This window comes from Necator americanus, chromosome X (genome assembly GCF_031761385.1).
Source record: "Necator americanus strain Aroian chromosome X, whole genome shotgun sequence".
Classification (NCBI taxonomy): Eukaryota; Metazoa; Nematoda; class Chromadorea; order Rhabditida; family Ancylostomatidae; genus Necator; species Necator americanus.
This window is the reverse complement of record NC_087376.1, coordinates 8,280,609-8,302,497: the sequence shown is the minus strand read 5'-3', so window position 1 is coordinate 8,302,497 and position 21,889 is coordinate 8,280,609. Positions and strand designations below refer to the sequence as shown.

At 34.7% G+C, this 21,889-nt stretch overlaps 3 protein-coding genes across 5 annotated transcripts; 1 reads left to right on the top strand and 2 right to left on the bottom strand.

Moving 5' to 3' along the window:
• Window positions 1-1,285: 1,285 nt before the first annotated feature.
• Window positions 1,286-3,468, bottom strand: RB195_021840 (uncharacterized protein; the record flags this gene model as incomplete). Its single annotated transcript, XM_064208753.1, has 2 exons — window positions 1,286-1,542; window positions 3,414-3,468. The coding sequence occupies 2 exons, from the start codon at window positions 3,466-3,468 to the stop codon at window positions 1,286-1,288; spliced, it is 312 nt and encodes a 103-aa protein (XP_064064634.1).
• Window positions 3,469-8,455: 4,987 nt separating this feature from the next.
• Window positions 8,456-21,667, top strand: RB195_021838 (uncharacterized protein; the record flags this gene model as incomplete). 3 transcript variants are annotated; one of them, XM_064208749.1, is made up of 9 exons in its annotated part: window positions 8,456-8,533; window positions 9,226-9,407; window positions 10,265-10,350; window positions 13,227-13,339; window positions 13,404-13,580; window positions 17,397-17,520; window positions 19,890-20,018; window positions 21,359-21,445; window positions 21,507-21,667. In XM_064208749.1, the coding sequence occupies 9 exons, from the start codon at window positions 8,456-8,458 to the stop codon at window positions 21,665-21,667; spliced, it is 1,137 nt and encodes a 378-aa protein (XP_064064630.1). The 3 variants fall into 3 exon arrangements, with proteins under 3 accessions (XP_064064630.1, XP_064064633.1, XP_064064631.1); XM_064208751.1 differs by lacking the exons at window positions 8,456-8,533; window positions 9,226-9,407; window positions 10,265-10,350; ... (3 more) ...; window positions 21,359-21,445; window positions 21,507-21,667 and adding exons at window positions 14,185-14,288; window positions 15,545-15,644 and having other exon boundaries at window positions 13,533-13,580; XM_064208750.1 differs by lacking the exons at window positions 8,456-8,533; window positions 9,226-9,407; window positions 10,265-10,350; ... (2 more) ...; window positions 17,397-17,520; window positions 19,890-20,018 and adding an exon at window positions 21,134-21,146.
• Window positions 18,342-20,439, bottom strand: RB195_021839 (uncharacterized protein; the record flags this gene model as incomplete). Its single annotated transcript, XM_064208752.1, has 2 exons — window positions 18,342-19,432; window positions 20,403-20,439. The coding sequence occupies 2 exons, from the start codon at window positions 20,437-20,439 to the stop codon at window positions 18,342-18,344; spliced, it is 1,128 nt and encodes a 375-aa protein (XP_064064632.1).
• Window positions 21,668-21,889: the final 222 nt, after the last annotated feature.

Genomic DNA, 21,889 nt, shown 5'->3' with positions numbered 1-21,889 from the left:
ATTCTTCCACGTTCTATGTCTGATCTCAGACCGATATGAAGGCGAACTCATTTTTTTACCTCTCTTCACTCATTAATTTCATTTTCCAAAAACAATTCTTAACCTGTCTAAAATGAGTTAAAGAGAAAACCACTGATGAAACTGCCAAGTACGTGGTGGTTCTAAAACCATTATGAATTATTATAGAAAGTTATTCCGATAATTATAAAATTTAAAAACGTTACTCAATTGTATAACACATCGTGGGCGAGAAATGAACACTTAGCAAAGAAAGAAATTTTTATGCTAATGAAAATTCTTTATAATTACATATTCGAGTACACTGGTTACTGTAGAAGATGACCCGTAGTCAATCACGCGAAAAAAAAAGATCTAATAAACTTTGGTATTCTATTTTGATATTTACTGAGATGGATTTATTTCAGGAACCTCTTTTTTGATTTTCTAGACATTTAAAGGTTTGTAAAATATTGAAGAAGGTCGACAGTCAATTGTTCGGTATCCCAAGCGAAGATGGCATAAATTCAAAATTTAAAAGTGAAATTGCTGCAAATTCAAATGCTCAGCCTAACGACGATAAATCTCAACAATTTTAAGTTTTTATGCTGTAAATAACTAAGAAATTGGAAAGATACTAATAAATAAATTATTTTCATTGGTGTTTTTTTGAATAAAAGTGATACGAAGCTTTAACTCTTGGCAACGTCTACATTAAAATATTTGTGAATAAAATATTTATTGATTAATTTATTTATTGACTTTTTGTTGAGATATATGAATAGCATGTGATGATGTAAGGAGGCTGGATTCCTCCACTTCGCCACATAAGTGTTTTTCTGATGGTTGGGAGCGCTCTGTCAGACTTTCACTCAGAGTTGAATTGATATGTAAGCTTTTTTGTTTAGCGCTGAACTAGTTTCACGAGTAATTGTCCTAATCCGAAAAAGATGTCGAGTCCCTAGCCATCCAGTTGACTGACTATCTCCGAACCATCCAGAATTTTTTTTTCCGCAAAAATATCAGCAAAACTTCCATTGCATCAACTCATTGATGTGTATGTATGAATAGAATGGCCATTAGATAGTATTTTATTGGTACGATGTACTATATAGGGGTGCGCTGCTCACTCAACTAGTTCGGCTTCATAGAAAAAAATCTTGAGTCGTAGTATGCTGGTGACAATGCGACCTCCAAGTGAGCTCTCCATAGCTCCCATAAAAGATCCACACGAGTGAGCCCCTTTACTATTCTTTTCTTTTACTTTACTTATTTACTTACTTACTTATTATTTACTTATTCTTTTATTCTTCTCTATTTTTCTTTTATTCACTACAGATTCGGTAAGATTTTGTACGTGTAGCTCTTCGAGTACGCTTTTTACGAAGGTTTCATAATAATAATCTTTACACTTTAATAATAATAATAATAATAATAATAATAATAATAATAATAATAATAATAATAATAATAATAATAATAATAATAATAATAATAATAATAATAATAATAATAATAATAATAATAATAATAATAATAATAATACTGTACATAGGCACTGGTGTAAAATAATGAAAGACAACTGATAAACAATAAATGTTTCTAACAATATTAATTGATCATCCTATTATTGAAGTTTTTTTAATGACTACTGCTATTTTCTTTACTCTTTCCTCTTCTTTTCCTTTCCTTCGGTTTCACAACGAAGGAAATTTTGTACGAAGGTGTTTTGACATATCATGACTCTATTTCTACTTGAAGAATTGGCATTATTGCGTGTACGCTGTGCTCTTATCCGAAAAGATTCTGTTATTATGAGAAGTAGACATTAAAACCGAGAAATTAATATGTTAAACAAGATAGAAATATCATAGTGAACCTTTAGAAAGGATCCATAGAAGAACACAAGAAATGTTTGACTTAAAGATCTCATTGAGTTATAAAAGGTTGAAATTTTGTTATTACACTGATTCTACTGTTCCTGATAATCTGCTAGTTGTCCTGGATAAGGAGGTCCTAGGCTATATTTTTTGTGCGTAATCATGCTATATAATAACGCGCTTAGTCCGTGTGTGTGTATGTGTATGTGTATATATATATGCTTTTTTGTCTGTGTGTCACGAAAATACTTCATAATGATGCAAAACTCTGCACCGGTGGGGTGCCGAACCATGGCCGTGCACCTGATAGGCGAGCGCTCTACCTTTTCATCATTGTCGAAAATTACTTTGAGATGTATGTTGGCTTTGATAAGGCAAGTCAGTTTTTCTCATATGTTAGTGAGAGTGAATAAACTTTTATGTGAATGTATACTCCCAAAATTGCAAACTATCATGCTGTACAACAACGGGCTTATTCTGCCACGTGTTTGGGTCTGTGTATGCGTGTATGTATGTGGCGAGTGTCTCAGTCAGGAAATCCCTCAAAGAGAGGGAGACTAATACTATGGCGTCGGTTTAGTGCGCTGGAACCTCAACGCGATAAAATTGGGTGAGACGGGCCCTACGACGTCGAAATCGTGCCCCGGAGCCAGATAGCTGTAAAATGCGGTGGGGCGGGTTCCGCGGGGTTGAAATGGTGCGCCGGTCCCAAAAAGCTAGAGGGGGAGAGACGGGTTCCATTGCGTCGGAGTGCGCGGGAGCCCCAACGCAGTAGAATGGGTTTCCATGGTTCCTTCGCATATCTATTTCCCAGCATGTCTCTCTGATGCTGCTAACATCCTTTCTTCAAAGAGAAGAAACAAACGTGCTAGCGGCAGCTTAAATACAATACATAGTAACCAAAAGTTTACGCGATCTGACGTAGAACGTTATTTTTATCACTACAATAGACATATTCACGTCATTCCATGATAGCACATCATTCTTGCTAATAGCTGAGAACGGAGAAGACTCATACTTTGAATAATGCTTCCAAATTGTGGAGGTTTGACAGAAACATAGATGTAAAATCAAGATTGATTGTTCTCCAAATTTAAAACTGAGCGTTTAGGGAAAACCATAAAATCATTCATCTATACCTAAGTGTTCGGATAAAAAAATGGATAAAGCTTTGATAAAAAAGCAATTCTAATTTCCCAAAAAGTGTCGCTACTGCTATTTCTTATTGGTCGGTGAAATGAGCGGAGCGAACACCAAAATAAGCCTGAAGTCCTGCTTAAAGGCATCAGCCCACGAATCTGAAGTGGTGCAGATTTCAGGTGGAGTACTCGTATACAGGATGGGAGACTACGGAGAGGGAGGTGATTCCGTCCATTTCTTCCTAATTGCCGTAAAAAACGGCCCGGAAGATACGGCTTCATTCGTTTTGACGCACCATTTTGTACAAGAGGTTCGATTGGAGCGCGCCACTCTTGTGCGGCGCCGCATCTTCCGGGCCGTTTTTTACGGCAATTAGCAAGAAATGGACGGATTCACCTCTCTCTCCGTAGTCTTCCATCCCGTATACGAATACTCCACCTGAGATTTGCATCACCTCAGATTCGTGGTGTGATGCTTTTAAGCCGGATGTTCAGGCTGGTGAATACATATATGTTGACATCTCCAACAGAAATTCCTTTATACATACATACCATAGTAGACTTATATATGGTATTACCAGAAATTTGGATGTGTAAACCGAGGAATTATTTTGTACACCTAATTCATTATGTTTTTTCTAAAATTATTCTCTGGATTTTATCAAAGCTATTGTTCAGAAAGCATCAGAGCTGTTTACGACAATATTTTTGGCTTTAAAAGAACAATTTACAATAATTTAAAAATACAAGCTATTTCAACAAAGGTGCCGTCTACAGAATACACTGACAAAAAATTAAGTGGTGAATTTCCAGAGCATATTTTTGTAAATTTCAACTGTGAATCCTCCTGTTTTCTCACTACCAAGCTCTAATTCATTTTTCGCAAATATTTTAGGATAGGGTTTTTCAAAATGCTGCAGAATTTTGACCGCACTTATTTCATTCGAATATAAGAACAGGAATAACCCAGGAAAAAGTATCGCTTACACTTTTTTTTGTCATGATTGCACAGGCAGTAGAAATGAAAGGCAGGCACGCGTTAATGAGAGTGATATTAAAGGGGAAAAAAGTTGATTCCTCGTGGATATTAGACTGTGCTGGAAAACACAATTTCTAGAAAAGTTTTGTTTTTTGTTTTTTGTTATAAAAATTCAACATTGTCGTGAAAAATTTAATTTTTCACCTTGAATTTTTCATCAGTTGCACTTTTAGTACAAAGGACAAACCAAGAACAAAAAAAAAACCAAGAACCAGCGCTCTTCTCCATTAGATGGTAGATTTTTTACTAACTTGTACCGTACGCATTAAAAACCTTGATATAATGCTGAAGGATTAAATAAATAGGTATGAATATGAATACCGTATGTATGTAATGAAATCTAAGGCCAGCATCCTTGTAACTAGTAGTCATTAAATCTAACAACTATAAAGGATAAAAAAGTAAAAAGTCTGTGGCGTATCAATCCACTTGGGATGCACAAAAGTATTCTGCTGCAATTCGAAATCGTTGGGATTTTGTGAACGCGTGTTCGCCTTTGCAATGATCAGCTGACCCCAGCAGGTAATTATATAGGTTTTTGGCTAAAAACTAATTATAATAAGCCCAATTCCTGTTTTATAATTTAATAACATCTACATTACCAAAATCTTTGTTAACAAAACCTATGTTCACCGACGACATCGACACTGACGTTGTAAAATTGTATCGAAACATTCCGCCTTGGTTTTCCGTTAATTTCCCGGAAATTTCTGGGAAAACAAAGCGTCATTAGAGCTTTGAGCTTTGAATGATTGTACTTGTAAAGATTTATGCCACGAATTCGATTACCGTACAATTACTTCATACATCCAAATTCCACGCACAGTTGTACACGTCATTTGAGGTGGTATATGATTGAATTTAAAGTGCACTCCAATAATAAAAGGCCCTATGTCATTAGAGCTCAGAGCTATGTGTGCCGTGTGCCTAAAGGTTATTTACTATTTATTTTTTATATCGTTCAAAAATTCCAGATCGATAATAATTTGCTTTGATTTGCAATTTTTTTTCAAAATTTGCAGTGCTTAGAGAAGAAATTTTCCGCAAAAATCTTGATTTCTTCAAGTTCAAGGTTTGCAAGCAGATCAATAACTGTTTGAGCGCACATCTGTTCATTGGATATCAGTTTGTTTTTTTTACATATTTTCCACCGAACACAAGAGGTTCACCGTTTTCATGTAGCGCTTCTGATTTAGGGATAATTTTTTATATTCTTGCCTTCTTAGATTTCTTTAAATATAATTTTAGTCATTCCAGATGAGAGAAAAAAATTTTAATATTTTTTGGATGTTTCTTGATGTATGCATATGTTTTCATTTTCATTTCATCGATCTAAGAACTCTTTTCATCCTCGATTGTTTTTTCCTGTTTCATTCCGTAGAAGCTCCAATCTATGTTTTCAGAATGTCTTTATTCATTTTCCCTTGTGGCTAGATTTACGAGAATACGCAGAGAACAATCACCTTCTATAACCATTCGCATTTTAAAAAAATCCTCTAAAAAACAAAAGAACAGGCAGAAGTTATTTGAATTTTTTTTTGTAGAAAAGTCATGGACACGAACTTTGGAGTAACTTTGGAGTAGCTTTCAGTAAGTGGTTTGAGATTACTTCAGTGAAAAAGAGAAAGAAAAGATCTTCCATCCTTACTCAAAAAAAAAAGCCCAGAGAGGATGACAAAATCCAAAAATTTTGCATCATTTCATTTATTTACTATGTACTATTTTAGTTGTTTTATTTACCAAATAATAATAAATCATAAATACCATGCAATATTTTTTTGACCTTGTACTTTAGACGATTCCAAACGATAGTTAACTTAAGGGCATCACTCCACGAATCTCAGGTGGTACGGATTTCACGTGGAGCATTCTTATAAAGGATAGTAGATTATGGTGAGGAGGATGATTCCGTCCATTTCTTCCTAATTGCCGTAAAAACGGGCTGGAAGATACGGCTTCGAGCCTTCTGGCGCACTATTTTTTACAGGGAGTTCGGTTGGAACGCACTAGCCTTGTGCGCGCGCCGCATCTTCCGGACCGTTTTTTACGGCAATTGGGAAGAAATGGACGGAATCACCCCTCTCTCCATAATCTACTATCCCGTATACGAATACTCCACCTGAAATCCGTACCACCTCAGATTCGTGGGGTGATGCCTTTAATAGCGTTCGCCAAAAGTGTAAGACAATGAGTAATGAAAACTTTTAAGTTTAAATTACCATTTCCATTAGTCATAATTTCCACCTTAAAAAAAATTACTTCTACAGTAAACTCAGTAATAGAATTCCATCATTTAACTGGATAATTTCTTCATTTTCTGCGAAACTTTGATCTCATGCCTCATTGACTCCGCCTCAATAAGAAACTGGTTGCTTATATTATATAGATGCTTCGATGCTGCACTATTTTTCTCATTTTAAAAACAGAGAATTTTCAGGATTTCTGCTCTTCTCTTGATGCGAATGTGGATTTTCATTTCTGATCTCTTTGATCTCTTGCTACTAAGAAACTTAGTGGTTTATAAACACTGTCTCAGATTTTTAGCTCAAGATAATAATGCGGAATAATGCAAATATTCCCTTGTGTATGTAGGTGTACAAATACGAATCCAGTAAAAAAAAAGAGAACATGCCTCGTATATACACAATATGGGCTAATATGTTGACGAAATATGATCACTCTACTTCACATTCTTAATGGCTTTCGTTCGGGACTACTATCAAGTGTAACAGTGTCCTTCGAATGTAACAATAAGCATAGCAGTATTACTACGAGGTTCATGGATTCCACCCCAAATAAGTTTGAATGAATGCTATTTTATATCAAATCACATTAAGTAATAATATAATCTAATCTCTTCTAGTTTTTTTTTTTCAATCACAAAATCCAAAACCGCCCAGGAACTAAGAACTATTGTAGTTTTGTTTGTAGTTCCTCTTACACTACTATTACAGAGGATCTCGAGAAAGTAAAATATTACAAATATATTACTATTTGTATGTATTGTTATTGTCATTTACATTGTTATATTACATCTGTTATATTACAAATCAAGTACAATCCTTTCTTTCACCTTGTTCACTTACCTTGCATTTTTTTTCTCCAGAACTTTCTTCAATTCAAATTCCTACAAAATTTTTAACACGTATATCTCAATTCTTACTGTCTGTTCACTCCACATGCATATTCAATATACTCTATATAAATAAACTCTGTGAAAACTAAAACCAAAACTTCACTAACTAGTTCTTGCTATTTGCTAGTACACTAAGCTTCCTGTACCATAAAGGTAGCGTACCACGAATCTGACGTGGTGAGGGAATCGGCGGGGAGAGATAAGATTGTAGATTGCAAGATCAGGGGTGGTCTCGCTCGTCCCTCTCTCATCGCCCTGAAAAACGGCGCGGGAACCGCTTTAGTTCCTACGAGGAAAGTTAGAACGCTCCTCTATGTAAACGTTCTAGTTCTCTCTGAAATCTTTTCACTGGTTTCACTTGAATAAGCAGTCGAGGGGAGCTCACCGGCTTTCGACCGTTGCGCAGGTGGATGCGTCGCGTGTACAAGGATGGCGCGTTGCAATTGAAGTCGTCGTGAAAAACTAGGTCTTTAATGCTGTTTTATTTCGGAATGACCAGAAAGAAATGAGGGAAACCACCCTTGATCTCGCAATCACAACCTCACATCTAGTTTATCCAGCGGTTTCCCTCACTGCGTCTGCGTAGTTTGCTCCTTTTAATGACGAGTGTAAGAGAAAATTGAAGTTGTTATTTAATCTAGCATAAAATACACGCAGGAAACGAAATCTAGGCGATCTCCCCCACGTTTTTTTTGTAAAATTGTATTTCTAAACTAAATTAATGTGTATTCTTCAAAAAAGCATGTTTCTTTTTCCCCCACATTTTTTTCTACCTTAAAAGCAGCCCTTTAATATTAAGGGTTGTTGGGTGATGTAATTTTGAAGAAAATGTATGTTGACAGGACAAATCCTGAATGAAGTAGATGAGGTCATAGCTGTTCCAGGAAGTATGACTGAGATTTTTTCTCACTCTTCTTACCTCCGAATTTGTGGATAAAATTCAACGACCAAAGTAAGTGTCCATTCCGATCTCTGCTTCACGGATTTTACGGAGTTTCTTGAACGTATCCAATGAACATGTGCACACATATAAGCGACTCAGGATATGCTCGGCGTTATGTGATATCGTGGAATATTCACCATCTATCGCTTCTCTGACTCACATCTTTTCTTTTCTCTTCTTTGTAATTTTAATTTTATCGAGCATTTTTTTACATCTGGAAGTCTTTTTTTCAGAATTATTCGTCGAAATTGGTTTTATTCTAAACCCTATTGAAGTATCAGAATTGCATTACACTATAATTTTTTTCAAAAAGTTTCAGATATGGAGACATTAAGTAACGATACCCTGCTCATGGTACAACAAGCCACAAACTACGTCAACACATGTCGAATTAAAAATGTACGTGAGAAATATTCTGACTTCCTCTCACGAATTTCAACCAAATTCCTCAATTTACTTTTTTACAATGGCGAAGAAAATCTGAATGATACTCGAAAAGAGGTAGAAGATTTTCATGAGAAAGAAAACTGCAAAAACAGATTTTTTGTTTTTTTTTTTAAAATCTCTAATGCATTATTTTCGTGTTTTCAAAAGGAATAAATTTTGTTTACTAAGAAATGAAAAGGGGTCTACTCAGAATCGTTTCCTTTCTGTGCCGCTTCCTCTACAGAGTTTACATTCCAGAGTTTAGAGTTCCAGAGTTGGATCAAAAGCACCAAACAGATCGGTTTACTCGACAAACTACGCTACTCTTTACAGCTTGCAATGATAAAAAACAAAACGTTTGGGGTTTGATTAATGGTCGAACTCCTCGAAGAACGCCATTACGGTTGTGATAAAACTCATATTACATGGTTTCCCTACGAGTAAGTGTTTGTAAAGGGTTGTTTCGTCGGGCATACTGATCACTCTGATATTGCGGACCCATTTCATTTCCGAATTTGACTAGAGTTCTCCACGTTTTTGCTGATTCTTGCAGACTATCTCCGGGATTCTATTTCAATTTAAGGAAACTCAGCATCGAAAATTCTTCTGAATGATACGCTTAATATCTATAGATGTAGTACAGAAAAATAAACTGTTTGTTTTAGAATCTCATGGATATTCTAGCAGTACGAGTACTAATGCTCCTACTTTACTGTACAGTATTCGTGGTGGCCGTATCCGGAAATTTTCTTGTTGTTTATGTTGTAATGAACAACAAACGAATGCAAACTGTCACAAATATTTTCATCACTAACCTAGCTATATCAGATCTTCTGGTTAACTTTACGTGAGTTTACAGTTTTTCTTTTCCTTTTTTTTTTGATAGTTAACAAAAAAATTTTAGAATTTAGCCAGTTATAGAGTTATAGTTATAGATGAACGAATAATGAAAAACTAAAAAATCTGCTGATTTCAATTCTTGATCAAGGCCTACAATGCTTTTCGGCTTTTTTTTTTTTCTTTTCCTTTGCACATCGCACATTCCTTCAGCGGTCAAAGTGTCCGTTTACTGTTTATTGCTGCTCTTTAGTTTTTTATTACTAGTTCACTCGTTTAATTCACCTTTGTACTGATGTAGTACGCCGCAGTTTTATATATATATATATATATATATATATCCGAGAAGTCAGTTAGGATTCACTAACACTATCGCTTCGCTGCATATGTAGATCAAAAACGAAAAATAAACAGCAATTTGAACAAGTTAACATTTCATGCTCTACTGGATTACTGGAAGTATGTTCACTAGAGAAGTTATTGCTCCAGTGCACTCTGAGAACTTCCGCCTGAATTCTTCGTGCAAAAGATCCCATGAAATTGGACAAGAATCAGTACTTTCTCAGAGTAATAAAGATCAGCTTAAAATTTTAATTTGAAAAAAGATTCAGATTTATTTCGTTCATAAACTCAATCTTAGTGGTTGTCTAAGTGTGTGTTAATATTGATGTGAACAAGTAAACAAACAGTAAGTAGAAATAAGTGAGTATTTCGAAGAAAAATTGCCGATTACTTACTGGCTTTATTTGCTATTTCTTTGTATATCCAGAATAAAGCTGACGATTTCATAAGATATTTGCAATCGCAATTTTGTAATTAGACGAAGCTAGTCCCCATTGAGAGTCCTATCCTGATCCATTCTTTCAGATCACTTTGGTTAACTCCCATGTATACCTACGTGGGACATTGGATATGGGGAGGATGGCTGTGTCATGGTCTTCCACTTTTTCAAGGTTTGTTTCCTTTTCCGCGGTTTTTTTCAATTTTGTTGTGGTCTGACTAGAATTATTTTCTCATTTCCTTCATCACTGTACTATATTTCATTAGTAACTGTCATATAACTCTAAATGTTGGTTTGTTATACTCCAATGGAACAGTAATAGGGATTTACAACAATACCAAAAAGCTGTACCAAAAGCTGTACAAATCGAAAACTCTAATAAATGAGTTTTGCATGACGTTTCATGGCAAACATTCCTGAGTGCAAATGTTGCTTATATTAGATTTTCTAGATCTAGCCTAGTTAAAAATTCCAATTCTGGTGCAAATTTACACCCATATAGGTGTAATTTCCGGACAACGTTCCACCAAATTGATAACTGTACCATGGAGCGGGTGTGGTGCAGTCGGCAAGAGGTCCGTTATAGCCACACGATCGATGGTTGAAAACTGGGATAGTGCAAACCAAGCCTCTCATTCCTCCGGGATCGATAAATTGGTCCCAGACTTGTCTGGGAGGATAAAAACACTGACTTGACACATCGGCCAGCCACCGCAAGTCACTGTACAGGCTAGTTGCGGGTTTGTAAATCTCAAACGATTCCGACTTGAAGCGAACGCGGTGGCGCATTGATTACGCCAGACTCATTATACTTTGTGTAACCTTTATACATGTAAGCATAAATAGCCAAATACGTCATTGCACAGAAATTCCGTAAACAAAACAAAATGATATTTAACTCTAGTGTTAGGAAATAAAAGTGCCGTTGATTTCAATTTCATTGTATATATCCTCTCAAGGACATGTATATTAGACACGATCTCAGGATGTGTGAGATTGTGACAGAAACTTTGTCCAACCACCAAGATCAAAGGGAATAATCATATTTTTTATTATCTAAATTGTCAGTGTTGTCAGTATTGTTATGTCGACCTTACCCTGACATATTTTGAGATCAAATCTGATCCCTGCAATTTACCCCTATTTTTTGATTTTTGTATCTAGTCAATCCTTTAGTTCCTCTTTCTTAATCTTTGCTATTGTTCCTAATGTTTAACCAGAGTTCCTTCGAAATTTACCATCAAACCGGTGATGAATTTTCACAAACACATATTTTAATTGTTGAATTTTCAATCTGGAATCATACAACACCGCTACTAACTTGTGTCCCAAAATCCGTCGCAAACCGTCGGAATTCTTGGAAATGGTCAAAATTAAATTTTGAAAGTACCATTCGAAAGTAAATGGTTCCGATGACTAAGAACTGTGTAGAATTCTCGTCACCGTTCATTTATGTTCAAACATTATTGTCTCTCTGTGGCGCCGAATCGCCAGAGGAGTCACCTATCGAAGGTGTGAGATGCCTGCAGACCGTGCCTGGGCCGCGATAACCATTCCAGCTATAGAATATCTCCTGCTCTATAAGAGGGCGGAGAATATTATTCGAATTGAACTGCAAGACACGAAAAATCCAAAAATTTAAAAAGTTCTGATTTTTTCCTCCATAAAACGTCTTAATTTGTTACATGTCTGTCTTTTTGAGGAGGTTTGTTTCGTTTGTTTGTATTTCTTTCCGAAAGCTTGTGAAATTGAAGCTGTATAGTTCTGATAACTGAGAACTCTTTAGAATTGTTGTCACTGTTCATTTATGTTCAAACCTTATTGTCTCTCTGTGGCGCCGAATCGCCAGAGGACTCACCTATCGAAGGTGTGAGATGCCTGGCAGACGGTGCCTGGGCCGCGATAACCATTCCAGCTATAGAATATCGCCTGCTCTATAAGAGGGCGGAGTCAGTGTTGAAATTTTGAAGTTTGTAAAGCAAAGTGAATTCAACATCATTCGAAAAAGGGTCTTTTTGTGAGAAGAACTGGCTATTTGAGGTACTGAAAGAATTCATAGAGGCTGCAAAAATATCTGTTTTGTGAAAACAGACAAAAATTTCCTCAATTTAGTCACTCAAAAACCATGTCTAGCTCTCATCCAATGTTAGCGCCTAATTCACTTCTCGTAAAGGAAGGAGAGTTCTAAGCAAGTACCGAATCGCGAGACTTAAGCGTTCATTCTAGACCGTTGACAGCTGTTCAAAAATTGGACCAAATAACGAAATAGAGTAATGTTGTAAGTTTGACACTGGAAAAACTAGACATTTTCAAAGCTAGAAGCTTACAATATAAACTATTGTCAAGTACAAGTTGTTTGCTGAAAAATTTCCGAGGAGGAATCAACGTATGATGTGGGGTACCAAAATGCTCTAAATAACCTCCTGATTACGGATGTAATAAACTTTTCGTCCAATTCAGAGAAATAAGCGGATATTCTATGAACACCCCTTCCTTCCATGGAGATGTATCCGCGGGATATGCCAATGGCAGGATTGCGGAGGTGTGAAAGTAATTAACGGGGCTTGCGGAAACTTTGCCCGTTTTCAGGCCACACATTTGTCAAAAGTAAATTCTCGAAGTATATTTGAAATCAGCAGCTCATTTATTTTCGAATGGTACTTTCAAAATTTAATTTTGACCACTTCCAAGAATTCCGACACTTTGCGACGGATTTTGGGACACAAGTTAGTAGCGGTGTTGTACTGTAATTTCATTAAAAAAAAACGGTGCATATCTCTTCTCATACCTAGCTGGAGCAGCTTCTGAGTATAGGTATTGAGAACGTTCCTGAAAATATTAAATATTGGAATTTTTGCATAGTAATAACATTGTTATTAGAAATTTATGTACAGGAATTGCACTGCGCTCCATTGTACGCTTAGGCCACCTAAATTAAAGAAGAAAAAATTGAATGATTGTTCAGCAGCGTCGTTAATACTATACATACTATAAAAAGAATCGCATCTCCGCAGTAACGATTCCATAACTTTTCATTTATTGTTCCAGGAACAAGCATTTTTATAAGCACATTAACATTGATGGCAATTGCAATGGATCGCTATTTTGTGATTGTTCATCATTCTAGCTCGTTAAATATCAACGATAGAATGTCAATGAGGGTAAAATTTTACTGTTCTTCTTTCACGCTGCAGTTTATTTACAAGTAATAAATGCATAATTTAGACTTGTATTTTGGTTGTGACATTGATTTGGTTGTTGTCACTACTGTTAGTGATGCCGTATGCGTATCATATGAGACTTACATTTATCAAAGAGCCTTGCAATTTTTGGGTGTGTAGTGAGTATTGGTCTATGAGGCGAATTAAAAGCATCTACGGGGTGATTGTGATGGCACTGCAGGTACGTCTACTGATTTCATTCAAGAAAGTTCCCTATCTTCTAAATAAAAATAAATAAAAGCATTAATCTTAATCCACAGAAATGATTTTTGCTTTGTGTGACCGTTAAACGTGATGAAAGGCAGCATACCACGAATTTGACGTAGTGAGGGAATCCGCTAGACAAGCTAGAGATGGGGTTGTGATTGCTGGATCAGGGGTGGCTCCGCTCATCTCTTCCTAATTATTGTAAAAAAAAAAACAGCGTCATTGACCTCGTCTTTCACAACGATTCCGCGCCATCCTTGTACACGCCGCACATCCAGCTGCGCCGCGGTCGAAAGCCGATGAGCTTCCTTCGACTGCCTGTTCAAGTGAAACTAGTGAAGAGTTTCCAGTGAGGACCAGAACGTATACATAGAGGAGCGTTCTAACGTTTCTCGTAGGAACTAAAGCGGTTCCCACGCCGTTTTTTTTTGTACGATTAGGGAGGGGTGAGCGAAACCACCCTTGATCCTGCACTCTACAACCCCATCTCTAGCTTTCCCTGCGGATTCCCTCACCACGCCAGATTCCTGGTATGCTGCCTTTTAGTGGTGGTGTTCAAGTGATTTTGTAACATTTAGTTCATCGTCCCATTCATAATAATTGGAATCAGCTATCACAGCATTTGGTCGTTTCTAAACGGGAGACGTCGCCTGACGAGGGAACGTGCAGTTGAAACAAACAGGTATCTCATGACAATATTGTTATTGATCTATGGTTTTGTCAATGAAAAATATGTTATTTCCCAATTTAATGCTAGTTGATTCTGGATTTCGCTAAAATAAAGTCGAAAACCGGAGTCTCATGTAGCCGTATTTTTTTACTATGTAACAGTGGCTTTGGAGGCCTTCACATAAGATTTTCTGAGACCAAAGATCAGTCTGATCATTCCACTTCGCTTTAATTTCATATCATATGCAGGTTATGTTTTTTCTTCATTACGCGGATGAAGATATCGAATTACTGGGTGAAAAAAAATTGGTGTACTAACTTCCCAAATGTTTTTGCTCAAAATCTGTGCTCGTCTTTGAGCATCCAATACTCGAATATAAGCCAGCATATAATTCTACCATTTTAGTTGAGAGAATTAATGTAATCATAATATTACCTAAAGAATTAATACTAAATAGTTATCTAAGTACAACAAGTGCAATTAAAAGGAAATTCTCCAACGTTGTCGGATATCCCTGTAAACTGTAGACATTATCCAGTTTTTTTCCGTAAAAAAAACAAGGTCATTCATTCGAGGGGTTCGGAAAATTTCCAAAGCTGAGTTCTCGCAGCAGTAAATAAGATTGAGGACATTCTTCTTTTTACGACGTACAATAACAAGAACTCAAAATACCGCTCGAAAATTCAGCTGTCTTACTCATCTCTGGTGCCTGAGACACACATTGACTCGTTGGGGAGACTCACTGCAGCCGTAGAATTGACGAAATGAAATCTCGTAAAGTGTATTTCATCACTCGTATGATAAGGATAAGGATATGCTTTATTTGGTAATTTTATAAGCGGACCACTTTTCAAGGTCTCACTCCGTCAATCCTCTATGTGTAAATAATTGTGTCATTGGGCAAAATAGTCCCTGAAGAACTAACTAAACCTGCATTTCGTAGACTAGAGGAAGGATTTCACGATTCTGTTGTGATGCTTATAAATGCTGCCCCAAATAGTATTAGTATTGTATTGATTATTGACAAGAACTCAGCATCGACAATTTCCCTGAATGCTCATTTCAATTTGTTCAAAAATCAACAAAACAAAAAGAAGTGGTGGGTGAGAAAAAATGGAAAAATTTCAGATTACAAAAATAGATAAATTAATGAGAGTTTCGAACACCTTTTTTCAAAAATTCTAAAATTAATTCTGGAAGATTATATGCGATTTAAACATCTTTCTCTGAATTTCTATTATCTTATTTCAATTATCTTTTTAGTTAAGAATGCAAATGCCTACTTTTGCAAAGGTGTCAATGCTCTATGGACTTTCACTCTGCAGAAACCTGCCCGGCGCATGCAACACGATCACTCATGTAGCTTGATTAATAATTCATAGCCTTGTAAGCGACATGAAAAGAAGTTAGAGAAAAAGATATTCCTTAATTAGTAACCTATATCCTACACAATAACTGTCGATAAAACGTTGTTTTTATCCGTTGAAAAAAATGAGATTAAACTTGATATGTGTTCCAATTAGATGAATATTAGAGTGACTTTTTTTCTACGTCAAATATTCAAATATTTGCTCACTGCTCTGCAAGTTGACACATCCGAAAGGGATTCATTAATTCCATGTCCTTGGTCCTTTGACCTCTTATACAAGCAATTTTATTTTGTTTTAATAGAGGATGTACTGCAATAATAACATAAAAGAAGCTGAGGATGCAGGATCAGCAGTAGAATTGAATTTTTTCGGTCAAATAATCAAATTTACATTTTTTATACAGTCAAAAACAAGAAGATTTATTAAAGTCATGTCCCTCTTTCTGAATTTATCATGTAAGGGTAAACGACGGATAAGGAACAAAGGATATATGTAAGACCAGAAAAAAGTATTGTTGTGTGAACAGTTGATTCTGTTTTTTTCTGGAATGTTTGATGTTAGCTCAACTGAATTTTGAAATTGGTTTTCAAATGATTTCCAAGTCAATTAAATAGTAATTTGAGCTACTCTGTAGTTTTGGAGCATATGTTCCATATATTTGGTTATCATTGTCAGAGGGAATTTCCCTTACTTATATTGCATCAAATCTAATAAATTCCATTTAATTTCTTTGAATTTTTCATTGGACCACCCAATTTTGCTTTCCTTTCTCGATTCAGTAGAACAGGTCGACCTCAATTTTCCTCACAAGCTAACTTTTGATGCACACCACATTTGTTTTGCCTGAACTTTTAGGAAAAAAGAATTTGATGGCGTAACGATTCTTTTAAGGGCATAATTATTTCAGTGGTACAACATGTTCCTTGTGAGTTGTTAGTACATTCTCTTCGTAGAAGAAATGAAGAAATGAAGAAATGAAGAAATTAATTTGAATTAAACTAAAGAAGAGGATTAAAGAAGCAAAGGAGTTGTTATGGGAAAAATTAACACGAGGGATTAGTTGAATAGAATTGTTCCTCTAAGTCCTCTCTTCCTGAAACCTCTGCATTATGAATTGTGCACTGTATTATGTTTTCTTGTTATCACAACGCGGTTTCGGTGAAACTTTATCAATGACCTAACTTTTTAACAGCTTCGCCTTTATCAGAGGTCTGAAAATGCTTCGAGGTCACTGATGCCATGCATATTCCGTCAAGTTCCTCCTCTCTCCTTGAGAAGCATCGATATTGTTCGAAGCACACCACGCAAAAAAGCCACGAAAGATGAGTGACCAGTGTCATCGTCGAAAGGGATGGCGAATCACCAAGGTGTATAAGATCTACACACTGCGCAACATCCTTAAATACTGATGTCTGGATAGTGTTAAGGAACTACCTGTGGGACAATATTATACAACTGCTCATGGATCAAAAGGTACAAAGTAACTAGTGAAACTTTTTGTTTTTGTTATTCTTTGATGGTTTCCTAGCAGAAGTCCCGAGTTCTGCTAATGCCATCCTAGCAGACATTTCTTCCTCATGGGGTTACTGCTGTCCACTCTAACTCAGACCTTTTTGCTTCACGTCTTTCATTCCTTTGTCATTCTAAGAGTGTTATCGAACTCCCACATCTTTCTTCAGCTAAATGTTCTTTGATACGCAGCCTCAACCTCCTTCCGGTTTCTCCAATAGAGATGTCATTTGCATTTCAGTCATTCTATCTGGTAGATTACTCCGATCTTCGTGCAATCTCCAGTTTTACCGAATGGACAAACAACGCAGCACTCGGATACACATTGCTTGTCGTGGAGTCAATTACGAACCAGCTGTCGCTTGGTACTTAGGGATCTGCACCAAAACAAAATCGTCCTGTTACTATATCCAAATCCTTACATTTCTGATCCGATACGGATGTCTTATATCCATGCGAGTCGCTTGCGACCACGTAGCTAATAAAAGATTTGGAATTAGACATAAGATGGATCCTAGATTTGCATCCGAAATACATTCATGAATGACAAAAATGAGTGATTATCTATCACTAATGACTGTTTGCTGCTTGTAATGTTCTCTGGGCCATAACGTCCTACGTGTACTTCCTTAACATTATCCATACACGAGTACGTAGGAATATTCCACACTATGTAGATCTCATACGCCTTAAAGGCATCACCCCACGAATCTGAGGTGGTGCAGATTTCAGGTGGAGTATTCGTATACGGGATGGGAGACTGAGGTGAATCCGTCCATTTCTTGCTAATTGCCGTAAAAAACGGCCCGGAAGATGCGGCGCCGCACAAGAGTGGCGCGCTCCAATCGAACCTCTTGTACAAAATGGTGCGCCAAAACGAATGAAGCCGTATCTTCCGGGCCGTTTTTTACGGCAATTAGGAAGAAATGGACGGAATCACCCCCTTCTCCGTAGTCTCCCATCCTGTATACGAATAATCCACCTGAAATCTGCACCACCTCAGATTCGTGGGGTGATGCCTTTAAGTGACAACCTATTAGAACCCAGTGTTTAACAAGCCTCGCCGGTGAGACCGGTCATTTTGTTTTTTTTTTTTCTCTGAAGATGTTGACTAGTACACTTGGAACACTATCAAAGCCTGGAAAGGGTAGGGAAAAAGTTAGAAGTCTAAAGCATTTCACCTCAACTATGGATAATATAAATACATATGGATTAATGCCTTCAATAATAATAATAATAATAATAATAATAATAATAATAATAATAATAATAATAATAATAATAATAACAATAATAATAATAATAATAATAATAATAATAATAATAATAATAATAATAATAATAATAATAATAATAATAATAATAATAATAATAATAATAATAATAATAATAATAATAATAATAATAATAATAATAATAATAATAATAATAATAATAATAATAATAATAATAATAATAATAATAATAATAATAATAATAATAATAATAATAATAATAATAATAATAATAATAATAATAATAATAATAATAATAATAATAATAATAATAATAATAATAATAATAATAATAATAATAATAATAATAATAATAATAATAATAATAATAATAATAATAATAATAATAATAATAATAATAATAATAATAATAATAATAATAATAATAATAATAATAATAATAATAATAATAATAATAATAATAATAATAATAATAATAATAATAATAATAATAATAATAATAATAATAATAATAATAATAATAATAATAATAATAATAATAATAATAATAATAATAATAATAATAATAATAATAATAATAATAATAATAATAATAATAATAATAATAATAATAATAATAATAATAATAATAATAATAATAATAATAATAATAATAATAATAATAATAATAATAATAATAATAATAATAATAATAATAATAATAATAATAATAATAATAATAATAATAATAATAATAATAATAATAATAATAATAATAATAATAATAATAATAATAATAATAATAATAATAATAATAATAATAATAATAATAATAATAATAATAATAATAATAATAATAATAATAATAATAATAATAATAATAATAATAATAATAATAATAATAATAATAATAATAATAATAATAATAATAATAATAATAATAATAATAATAATAATAATAATAATAATAATAATAATAATAATAATAATAATAATAATAATAATAATAATAATAATAATAATAATAATAATAATAATAATAATAATAATAATAATAATAATGCTCAGTCTTCCATTTCGTGTACAGAAGTTCAAATGGTTTCATATTTTACACCTTTAAATATACTTTTAAAAAATAACTGAAAATACGTTCGTAAGTTCTTGTGTGATGTAAGAGAACTCCCGCGGATTCGCACAATTCCCCAGATAACGATGTAGCGGTGAAAGTAGTTTTGTTTTCAGGAAGAAGCGGCTACTGCGTATGCTAGTAATAATGGTGGTAATTTTCGCTGTTTGCTGGTTTCCGTTCAACTTCTTGTATGTTTATATGCTTTCTCAGATATGTTTCTTCTTCAACTACATATGCTTCATGCTACTTCTAGGAACATTCTTCGAGATCTTCGTTGGGATGAATTCATTAGGCCCCACTTCAGTTTTCTTTTCCTGATTGTACATCTTATTAGTATGACTGCAACTTGTTGGAATCCTATTCTTTATGCTTGGATGAATGATTCTTTCAGGTATGAAATATGCGTTTTTTGGATCACAAGAAAAAAAGTATTATTTCGATTGTAGGGAAGGCTTCGTTAAAGCGATACCTTTTCTCCGTTCCAAGGTCAAGCCTAATGGTCGTGTACGTGTCCTGACAGGTATTACCGTAACTTTATAGCCGGGCAGACGTGCGTCAACGTGCTCCTCTCTTTCTATGTCACATATGCGGTAGTCGAAGACGCATCCCAGTCACCCGGATATGCACATTCGCGTCGAACACAGTAAATAAACAAATAAATAAAATTGTTCGTATAGTGGAAGACTGAAGCTTAGGAGTTTTTTTTTCTTCTCGAACTTTTCTTCCGATTTTTCTTTTCTTTTTTTTTGCTAAATTTAGTATATATAGTCGGAAATGGTGTATGAAATGTAATTCCGTGTAAACACTTCGAAAAGTGCAGAAAAAAAGACCTCTAATTTTAGATTTATTGAAATTAACGCAGACAGAAGTTTAGCAATCTTTTAGTTCTTGTAGTACGAATTACCTTCATCTTCTTTTGTTGCTCCTTTATCATGTTCCATACTTTCCTAACAAAGTTCTTTGTTTGATTTACGGATGAAAAGCAAAGAGTTGCTCTAAATGGGAAGAACTAAGCTGAACTTTACTTCTTACAGGCGCTTCTTTGAGTGTGAAGATGGAAAAAGTTGTCAAAACGTTCAGCCAAGGGCTGCCATAGAATTTGCCAACGTTTCAAGAAGTAGAAAGTCGTACTGAATGTTACTAAAAGGACCCCACCAAAGAATAATGAAAGTTTTAGAAAAGTTGATAGCAATCCATATTTATCCAAGTGATGTTTGAAAAGGTCCTTTAAGATTTTCAAATATTTCCGTATTCCTCCTCGAATCGTTGAACATCTCTCATGTGCTAAGGAAGTATTTGGTAGAAGACTCTGCAAGAAGTTGATGTCTTTTGTGGAGAACAAGATTAGCTGAGTAAAATCTGTAGGGATCGCATCTGTGCCGAAGGGAAGAGGAGTTTGTTATTTAGGATTGAATTCGGTGTTGATTAGGCGCTGAGCGTAAAGTGCTGAGTGTAAAACTTTTGTTCGCGCTTTTTTCAATAGATCCAAAACCGGATTTTGTTTCCGCAATATCCAATTCCTTTAAGAGGAATTTGCTATTTATGTCACTTTTATTTATATTTTTCGGGTTTAACCTACAAAGATAAAATTTAAAAAAGAATTAAGCGAAACCTCAAAAAGAACAGAGAAAAGAAATGCCAAAAATAGGTACATAGGTATATAGGTAAATAAATACTAAAAAACTGAAATCCTTAACATGTATATATGCATCCAATAGGCAAAGAAGGAAAACGTAAAAAGGAGATGTCACTCTATAAGGAAACTTTATAAGATGTAGAAATCTGGACTACATTCTGTTTCTTGAAATCCTGAAATACTCAGCGAATTATCATTTATCACTAATTCATTCTCTTTTTCAGAAAAAACCGACGGTTTCACGAAATCCTCCATCGGGCGGCATGTTGCAGACCATTGCTCATTTTCTGTGAATGAGCCAAATTTGCAAGGTAGTAACATATGAAAGAAATAGTATTTTGTGATTTTGTTTCTTCAAAATTGGAATTTCAGTCCATAAACACCAACGACTTGAGGAAAAGAAAAAAGATGAGGAGCAAAGTTCATTCGTGTTATCTCCAGACACGGAAAAAGTCGAAATACTTCTCGTTGACGGAGTCGATACGAAAAAGATTACGGACGAGTCCGAAATGCATGACAATTATCTGCTCTAAATTTCAATTTGTTTTTTTAAATCATATATCATTCACTCAGTTTTCGTTACATACAAGGAGTGCTTCAAAAGTTAGTAATGTGATAATTTTCGATCAAAAGAAGAAAGACTACCATCTATGTACGAGACAATCATCAACAGTATAGTCCACATTGACGATAGAACATTCAGCAGGAATTAACTAAGAAGAGTAAGAAATCCTTCTTTATCCAGTAAATAAATT